Source organism: Heptranchias perlo, unplaced genomic scaffold (assembly GCF_035084215.1).
Source record: "Heptranchias perlo isolate sHepPer1 unplaced genomic scaffold, sHepPer1.hap1 HAP1_SCAFFOLD_47, whole genome shotgun sequence".
NCBI classification, from domain to species: Eukaryota; Metazoa; Chordata; class Chondrichthyes; order Hexanchiformes; family Hexanchidae; genus Heptranchias; species Heptranchias perlo.
In genome coordinates, this window is record NW_027139484.1 from 1,623,299 (window position 1) to 1,633,009 (window position 9,711).

Sequence of the window (9,711 nt, forward strand, 5' to 3'; positions counted from 1 at the left end):
TATTTAAACCCCTGTTCAGGGAGTGGGAGGCGGAGAGGCAAGTGGTCGGGGAGTTGTGATGGCGGTGGAAGAGCGGGCCCAGGCCGCGGAAGAACGGGCCCAGGCCGAGGAAGAGCGGGCCCAGGCGGCGGAAGAGCGGGCCCAGGCGGCGGAAGAGCGAGCCCAGGCCTCGGAAGAGCGGGCCCAGGCCGCGGAGCATCGACTCCAGGCCGCGGAACAGCCGGCCCATGCCGCGGAAGAGCGAGCAGAGGCCGCAGAAGAGCGAGCAGAGGCCGCGGAAGAGCGGGCCCAGGCCGCGGAGCGGCGACTGCAGGCCGTGGCGGAGCGGGCCCAGGCCGCGGAAGAGCGGGCCCAGGCAGCGGAGCGCCGACCCCAGGCCGCGGAAGAGAGAACCCATGCCGCGGCGGATCGGCGACTCCAGGCCGCGGAAAAGCGAGCAGAGGCCGCGAAAGAGCGGTCCCAGGCCGCGGTGCGCCGACTCCAGGTTGCGGAAGAGCGTGCCCAGGCCGCTGACCGGCGACTACAGGCTGCAATGCCGATTTCCCCTTTGATGAAGCGGAGGCTGCAGTCCAGGGTGGCGGAGAAAGTGGCAGGTGGGTGCTGCAGAGCAGGGAGTGGGCAGTACCGAGAGTGAGGGTAATGGAGCGGGGGAGTGTTTGGGAGGATTCATACCATCGTGGCCGGAACTGCGGATGATTATTGTCAATATCACACCGTATCTGTGTGAGGTAGTGTATTAATACTGTCCGTTCTTCTCCATATCAGCTAAAGGTTGTATTACCGGTGTGGGGCGCTGTCGGTCGGTGGGGGTGGTGTTTCAGTCGGTCGGGGCGTGGGGCGGTGTCGGTCGGTCGGGGGCGGTATGTCGATCTGTCGGGGCGTGCAGCGGTGTCGGTCCGTACGGCAGAGTCGGGCTGTGTCATCAAGCTGAGCTTCCGATCTGATATTCTCTCCACCGCAAGGACCGCCTACTTCCACATTTTTTTTTATTCGTTCATGGGATGTGGGCGTCGCTGGCGAGTCCGGCATTTATTGCCCATTCCTAATTGCCCTTGAGAAGGTGGTGGTGAGCCGCCTTCTTAAACCGCTGCAGTCCGTGTGGTGAAGGTTCACCCACAGTGCTGTAAGGGAGTTCCAGGATTTTGACCCAGCGACGATGAAGGAACCCCGATATATTTCCAATTCGGGATGGTGTGTGACTTGGATGGGAACGTCCAGGTGGTGTTGTTCCCATGTGCCTGCTGCTCTTGTCCTTCTTGGTGGTGAAGGTTCCAGGATTGGAAGAAGCTGTCGAAGAAGCCGTTTCGAGTTGCTGCAGTGCATCATGTGGACTCAGTAACATCGTCCATCTCCATCCCTTCTTGAGCTCATCTGCTGCTGAAACCCTCCTCCGTGCTTTGATCACCTGCAGACTCGATTTTTCCAATACTCTCCGAGCCGGCTTTGCTCCTTTCATCCTCCGTAAACTTAAGTGAATCCAAAACACTGCTCACCGATCACTGTGAATTCCCATGCACACATGGCAGGATCCTGATACATTGTGAATCCGCATACACACCTGGAAGGATCCCGATACACTGTGAATCCACATGCATACCTGGCAGGATCCCGATACACTGTGAATCCCCATAAACACCTGGCAGGTGCCTGGTACATTGTGAATCCCCAAACACAAATTGGAGAATCCTGATGCACTGTCAATCCCCATAGACATATGGCAGGATCCTGATACACTGTGAATCCTCATACACAACTGGCAGGATCCTGATACACTGTGAATCCACATACACATCTGGCAGGATGCTCGTACACTGTGAATACTCCTACACATCTGGCAGGATCCTGATACACTGTGAATCCCAATACACACCTGGCAGGATCCTGATTCACTCTGAATCCTAATACACACCTGGCAGGCTCCTGATTAGCTGTGAATCCCCTTAAACACCTGGCAGGATCCTGATGCACTGTGAATTCCCATATACACGTGGAAGGATCCTGATAAACTGTGAATTCCCATGCACACTTGGCAGGAACCTGATAGTTTGTGAATCCCCGTACAGATCTGGCCGGTTCTTGATGTATTCTGAATCCCCATATGCACCTGACAGAAACCTGATACACTGTGAGCCCCCATACACACCTGGCAGGATCCCGATACGCTGTGAACCCCCATACACAACTGGCAGGATGCTGATACACTGTGAATCCCCATACACAACTGGTAGGATCCCGACACTTCCTGCCTCCAAACACACCTGCTAAGTGCTGCCCAGATGTTCTGTGCTCACAAGTAAAAAGCAGTGCCGTGGATTAATGTGAGGGAAAGACAATGTTCAGTGTAATTTGGAGTTACGGACTGGCTTCCTAATGGCAGTGGAAGAGAGAACTTATTCCACTCAAAGAACAGTCCTTTAACTCATGGTCTTTTTAGACCCAATGGAATGACTGATGGCAGTGAAAGAGAGAATTTATTCAATTCAAGCATAGCCCTTTAACTCAGGGTCTTTTTAGATCCAATATAATGACTGATGGCAGTGAAAGAGAGAACTTATTCAATTCAAGAATAGCCCTTTAACTCAGGGTCTTTTTAGACCCAATATAATGACTGATGGCAGTGAAAGAGAGAACTTATTCCACGAAAAGAACAGTCCTTTAAATCAGGGTCATTTTAGACCCAAGGGAATGACTGGTGGCAGTGGAAGAGAGAACTTATTCTACTCAGAGAATAGTCCTTTAACTCAGGGTCTCTGTGGAGCCAATGGAATGACTGATGGAAATATATTTTAATTTCCCAAATCTGCATTAGAGGAAATTCAGACCAAAATGAAACAACGGCGTATCATTATTGGGAGAACAGTTGATATGAACTGTGAGTGTTTTCTGCTCTAACATTACTCTGAGTGATGTGGGCAGCAGTTCTAATCCTAATTCTAATCGGTGATATGACAGGACTGTTTTCAGAACACATTCAATCTAGATGTAAAATGGTGAAAAATTGTTCACAATTTCTGAAACACAATATAACAGGAGAATGATGAGGGACAGGAAAAGGCCATTTTGCGCAAATAAGCCTGTCCCTGTTCGAGAGATGACCCCACCTACCACTCCTCTCAGTGTATCCACAGAAACACGTTCAATTATGTCTTGACCCCACTTACACTGCCCTTTTAGTGTCTTTCCTTGGTACCTGGGTCCCCCGAACCCCACCACATTGGGTGAGAAAATTACTCTAATTTCCATTCTTATTTCTGACTTTCAATTTTCTCCGTTATTAATTATTTTGGTGATTGTGAGCCTGTTTCCTGCACTAATGTTGGGAATTCGATTGAAACTTTCCAATACCGAAGTCCCTTGTCCAAACGAAATACATCAAACCTCCTCACCCTAACCTCAACCCAAACTCGAATACCTGAAATCATCTTTCTGATTCCCCTCTGTACCTTCAGAATTGCTGTAATCATTACTTGTGCTCAGGTGACGATAGAAGTTCAGAAAATATTCCAGATGGCCAACCCGAGTCCAGTTTCTAAAAGCTGCCCTAACACATAGGTTAAACAGTGGAACTTCTGTCCATTCACAGACTGTCCCTCTCCCAATGCCCACAATATCCCAGATAACCTGCCAGAGGTCAGATACAATAACAGTGGGAGTCTGTCCATTCACGTCTGTCCCTCTCCCATTGATACCCAATACCCTATTTCCCATTTCCGCAGAAGGTCAGCACCACTGACAATTTCATAGATTGATTCACGAGAACTTCTACTGTCACATAACGAGGATAATGCGTGGATTTGAAACGAGGCGTCTATAGTGCATGTCAGGGCTGATGGTATGAACCATCAGAGGGAAATAACACCTTCAAAGAAATCTCCATGTTCACTAAATATTACAATCAAGTGACGATTTGAAACTTCTCTCAGCCCTTCTTCACTTTCAAACGAGGTTTTCAGTAACTGAGTTAAATGTCCTGCTCGCACCTCGATTGAAGCTGTGAAACTGAATATTAAAGAGATATTGAGAATTTGTTTTCATATTAATATAACTAACATTGAGAACCACTTTCTGTCTGTTCTCATTGAAGATGTTCAACAGAAACACAAGGAAACACTCCGGGTCCAAACTGAAACATTGAGAGTGAACACGATCATAATAAACGAGAAGGTTAAGATTTTCCAGTTGGTCAATTTATACACTGAGCTAACAGTCATTTCAACTGTTCGAGATCGGACACTTGCAGAACATGAACTGCTGGCAAAAGGCCGAGACCATGAAGAGTGGAGAGAGAAACATCGCCGGAGAGAATTGGAAAAAATCCGAACTGACCAATTGTTCCAGAGCAGTTTTTCCCAGAGAAAATCCAAATCTGGGAGTTCAGCAGCAGTGAGCGGAGTCGCGGGGATTGGAAAAACAACAATGGTTCAAAAGATTGTTTATGACTGGGCCACTGGGAAAATATACCCACACTTTCAATTTGTTTTCAGTTTTAAATTCCGCGATTTGAACGCAATTAACTGTAAAATAAACCTGAGGAATCTGATATTGGATCTGTATCCTTACTTTGGGGATATTCTGAGAGATCTCTGGAAGCACCCAGAGGGATTACTGTTTATATTTGATGGTTTAGATGAATTCAAGGACAGTATCGATTTTGCTGACAATCGGAGAAATACAGAACCTCAGTACATGTGCACAGATCCTGAAGACTGGTGTGAAGTGTCTGACATTGTGTACAGTTTAATACAGCACAAGCTGCTCCCAGGATGTTCAGTGCTAGTGACCAGCCGCCCCACTGCATTACATTTATTGGAAAAGGCTGAGATCAATATCTGGGCTGAAATCATGGGATTTGTTGGTGAGGAACGGAAGGAATATTTCAACAAGTATTTTGAAGATCAGGCGGTGGCAGCAGCTGTTTTCAAACATGTGGAGGAGAACGAGATCCTGTACACCATGTGTTACAACCCTTTCCACTGCTGTATCCTCGGTCTGTTACTGGGTCCCTTCTTCACACAAAGAGACAGGAAACAGCAGCGAGTTCCCAAGACCATCACCCATCTATATTCCTGCTATATTTACAACATTCTGAAAAACGATGGCCGAGAGATTAAATCCCCCCGTGATGTGTTACTGAAGATCGGTGAGATGGCCTTCACTGGAGTCTCCGAGAAGAAGATTGTGTTTAGAAATGGAGATTTGATCAAGTACAATCTGCAACCTTCCCAGTTCCTGTCTGGGTTCATGATGGAACTTTTGGAGAGAGATGATTCTGCCCAGAGTGTGGTTTACACATTCCCGCACCTCACCATCCAAGAGTTTGTAGCCGCACTCGCACAATTCCTGACTCCAGATCCAGGGGACATCCGGAAACTCCTCCGTGAAGCCCACAGCAAGGAAGATGGGCGATTTGAGATATTTCTCCGTTTTGTTGTTGGTCTCTCCTCCTCACAGTCAGCTCAGCCCCTGGTGGAGTTTCTGGGTCCATTTCTTCATCAAACAATCTGCCGAGTGATTGAATGGGTGAAGAAGGAGGTTGAAGGACAGATTGGAAAGACATATAGTAAAACTGCGAAACGGGACCTCCTGAACACATTCCACTACCTGTTTGAGTCTCAGGATGAAACACTGGCTCTGGTCTCAGTGGGATCTGTGGAAAGACTTACATTTAGTGGATTGCGACTGACCCCGATTGACTGTGCAGTGCTGTCTCATGTCATTGGACTCTGTGATACAATAAAAGAACTCAATCTGGAGGACTGCTCCATTCATTGTGAAGGACTCCAGCGGCTGGGACCCGCACTGTACAAATGCCAGGTGTTGAGGTAACTGTTTATTTGTCTCTAACTGTTAGCCCAATTGTAGAACATTTACAGATTTTGTTCTTGCTCCCTAATGAAGGGAAGCAAACAGTTCAGATAAAACAGAGAAAAGCAGACAATTTTCCCCAAACATGACGGGACCAGTCATTGACCTCCAGGAGGGTAATTCTGATCAGCAGGGAATGAGACCGGACTGAAGTACATTAAAAGGATTCACACAAACAGCAGTTTATTTGAAAAAACATTTACTGACAGTCCCTGATTCAGTCCTTGAATCTCACTCTATCCATTCCCTGGCTAGAGTGAGATTCATTGTCAGAGACAGGGAAATCTGGGAATTAATTTCCTGAAGATTTTTCAGTGTTTCCTGTAATATCAGAGACATATTGTCAGATCGGGAATGTGGTTCAGTTTGTTACTCACTCTTTGTCTGTTTGTGTTCAGACTGGGGAGAAATAAACTGGGAGATTCAGGAGTGAAACCGTTGTCTGCGGCTCTGAGGAACCCGGACTGTAAAATACAGGAACTGCGGTAAGTACCAAACTGTGTGAGATTGTATTTATAATAACTGGATGTCGAACACTGTACATTAGTGTCAGTATAAATAATAATAATACAAATAAATACTGGGAATTCACTCTGATCTCCAGGTTATGGGATAACGATCTCACAAATTCATGTACCAAGGATCTCTCCTCCGCTCTCAGTGCAAACCGGTCACTGACGGGTCTGAACCTGGGTAATAATAAACTGGGAGATTCAGGAGTGAAACTGCTGTCACCGGCTCTGAGGAATCCGAACTGTAAAATACAGGAACTGGAGTGAGTATAAAACTGTGCGAGATTGTGTTTATAATAACTGGATGCTGAAAACGGTGCATTAATGTCAGTATAAGTAATAATAATACAAATAAATACTGGGAATGTTCTCTGATTCCTGTTATCCCTGCTCGTCTCTGTCTCTCTCCTCTCTCTCTGATCTCCAGGTTGTGGGATAACGATCTCACAGCTTCTTGTACGGAGGATCTCGTCTCCGCTCTGAGTACAAACCTGTCACTGACGGTTCTGCACCTGGGTAATAATAAACTGGGAGATTCAGGAGTGAAACTACTGTCTGCGGCTCTGAGGAACCCGGACTGTAAAATACAGGAACTGCGGTAAGTACCAGACTGTGTGAGTTTGTGTATATAATAACTGGATGTCTAACACAGTAGATTATTATTAGTATCAGCAATAGTGTTACTAATAAAGTACATTATTATCAGTATCAGTAATAGCGTTATTAATAAATACTGTACATTATTATTAGTATCAGTAATCGTGTTATTAATAAACACTGGGAATTTACTCTGATTCTTGTTATTTCTCTCCCTCCGATCCCCAGTCTGTATAATGTCGGTCTCACAGATTATTGCACCGATGATCTAGTCTCCGCTCTCAGTGCAAATCGGTCACTGACGGATCTGAACCTGGGATCAAACTCCTTCACAGACCGATCTGCGCCCGCTCTCCGCTCCCTCATACAGACCTGCAGGAGTCTGGAGTGGATCGGGTGAGTGTTTGTGTTAATGTTTAATGTAATAAATAAAATATCAATGGGATTCAGTCCGTTTTATGGGTAATATTTGTTTGTAATTATTATTGAAATATTAACCACAGTCTCCCTGTTATTTACACTGTTGTTAAATATTTTACTTTCTGTTTAATCTTTAATCCATTTCAGGCTTTGGAGGAATCGGTTCAGTCAGAATGGAAAGAATCAAATTAAGTCACTGCAGGGCACAAGACAAAGACTGATCGTGGGAGTGTGAAAATTTCAATTTATAACAATTCCTGTTCTCATTATATGAACATTTCAATTTATTACCATTCCTGGTCTCATTATATGAACATTTCAATTGATAACCATTCCTGGTCTCATTATATGAACATTTCAATTTATAACCATTCCTGGTCTCATTATATGAACATTTCAATTTATAACCATTCCTGGTCTCATTATATGAACATTTCAATTGATAACCATTCCTGGTCTCATTATATGAACATTTCAATTTATAACCATTACTGGTCTCATTATATGAACATTTCAATTTATAACCATTCCTGGTCTCATGATATGAACATTTTTGGCCGATTCTCTGTCCCTCCGCTTTAACCGGCCGCGCTCCAGGTTTCAATCCTAACGTCCCTTTAACGGTTTCCAGCTCGAGCTGAGCGAGCGTCATCTCCCATTGTGACGTCAGAGGCCCAGCGACAGGGTCACGAGACTCAATCACCCGGTCCCCCAGCGCTGATTCTGCCGGATATCCGGGGCTGGATGGTCCCCAATGGGACACTGGGTCAATGTAGAGACAGGAAGGGCCCAGGGTGGGGCTCAGTCTGGGCTGCAGTGGGACACTGGGTCAATGTACAGACAGGAAGGGCCAAGGGTGGGGCTCAGTCTGGGCTGCAGTGGGACACTGGGTCAATGTACAAACAGGAAGGGCCCAGGGTGGGGCTCAGTCTGGGCTGCAGTGGGACACTGGGTCAATGTACAGACAGGAAGGGCCCAGGGTGGGGCTCAGTCTGGGCTGCAGTTGGACACTGGGTCACTGTTGGATCAATGTTCATCGGAACACCAGGGACTCCCTATCTTTTCTTGTGTTATTGCTGCTGGATCTGTTCCGTCCTCTGAAACAGACAGAGTAGGCCCTGGTTTAACATCTCTTCGGTGAAAGCAACATTCAATCGAAAATAAAATCAGTCAGAGTGGAAAACGAGCTGCTTATTCGCTTTCGCCTGTTTTGCTCTAACGCCCAAGATGAATTTATTCTCTAATCTACTCCGTGGACTGGCGATCTCATGGGATTGAATTGTCAGATATCGGAATGGTTAATCCGAAATTAATCTTACCAATCTGCAGTCGTGTCAGACACTGATCTAAACTATAATGTGATAATCAGTGTTCCAGCTAATGCTGAATGACGGTGATACTCTCAGCTGCTTTTACAATCGGTTATTCGTTGTTTTCAGTATCTGCATATTAATTATGTGTTTAAATTGCTTGGTGACCCTGTGTACAACTGTTTATATGTAATTATTGTTGTTATATTCAATAAAGATAATTATGAATTCCAATTCAATAAACCATTCTTGTGCATGATTTGCTGTCTGACTTCTTCTTTGAAGATTTGGCAAGAAACTGTTGATGCAGTCACTCAGTAGCTTGTGGGGATCCGAATTAATGGTCGATGAGGTGAACTCATTCAATCTGAACTCGGTCATGTCAGCCAGTTCAGGGAGCAATATTAGGCATCATTCACTTCTCGACATAGGTCACAATCGAACAGGAACATGTTAAACCGAGGCCCCAAAAGCAGGGCCCAGAGAGGAAATTAAACCCCAGGGCAATAAACAGACCAAACTCACGTGGACCCTGTTTGGGCGCAGCCTCTGGAGGAGGCCATGGTCGGTCCCCTCTGGGGGAGGCCTCCGTCGGCCCACTCTGGAGGATTCCTCGGGCGGTCCCCTCTCGGGGAGGCAATGGGCATCCGAGAGGGATCCCAGAGTGGCAGTCTTTATATTGAGACCACCACCACAACAACTAAAACAACAACAACAACAATTTGTATTGATAACATATAGATGTGTATTTGCACACGGCCCGCATCACTGCAAGTACGGCAGCCATCTTGGACAAAACGCGGGTTTGTCCAGCGGCCTTCCTGATCAAATTGGCTGTAATAACGGCGGCCATCTTGGAAAAAAAGCTGCAAGGACGGCGTTCATCTTGAACATAATGGCGATAACTATTGCGGCCATATTCGACAAAATGAGCGCAAGTACGGTGTCCATCTTGGACGAAATGGCGGCCAGTGCGGCAACCATCTTGGATAAAATGGCGACAACTA

The 9,711-nt window shown here is 46.2% G+C and overlaps 1 protein-coding gene across 1 annotated transcript; it reads left to right on the plus strand.

Annotated features, from left to right (window-relative positions):
* The first annotated feature begins 16 nt into the window (after window positions 1-16).
* Window positions 17-8,963, plus strand: LOC137313378 (NACHT, LRR and PYD domains-containing protein 3-like). Its single transcript, XM_067979513.1, has 7 exons — window positions 17-593; window positions 4,085-5,822; window positions 6,264-6,350; window positions 6,470-6,640; window positions 6,805-6,975; window positions 7,203-7,370; window positions 7,542-8,963. Exons 1-7 carry the CDS (start codon window positions 59-61, stop codon window positions 7,627-7,629), a joined length of 2,958 nt encoding a protein of 985 aa, XP_067835614.1. The 5' UTR covers window positions 17-58; the 3' UTR covers window positions 7,630-8,963.
* The last annotated feature ends 748 nt before the right edge of the window (window positions 8,964-9,711 follow it).

What these genes read in the sequence shown, in the direction of transcription:
- LOC137313378 (XM_067979513.1), top strand. Translation starts at nt 59, where the DNA reads ATGGCGGTGGAAGAGCGGGCCCAGGCCGCGGAAGAACGGGCCCAGGCC. An exon ending in GGTGGCGGAGAAAGTGGCAG is followed by an intron (nt 594 to 4,084) that starts GTGGGTGCTGCA and finishes TTCTCATTGAAG; the next exon opens with ATGTTCAACAGAAACACAAG. An exon ending in TGTAAAATACAGGAACTGGA is followed by an intron (nt 6,641 to 6,804) that starts GTGAGTATAAAA and finishes TCTGATCTCCAG; the next exon opens with GTTGTGGGATAACGATCTCA.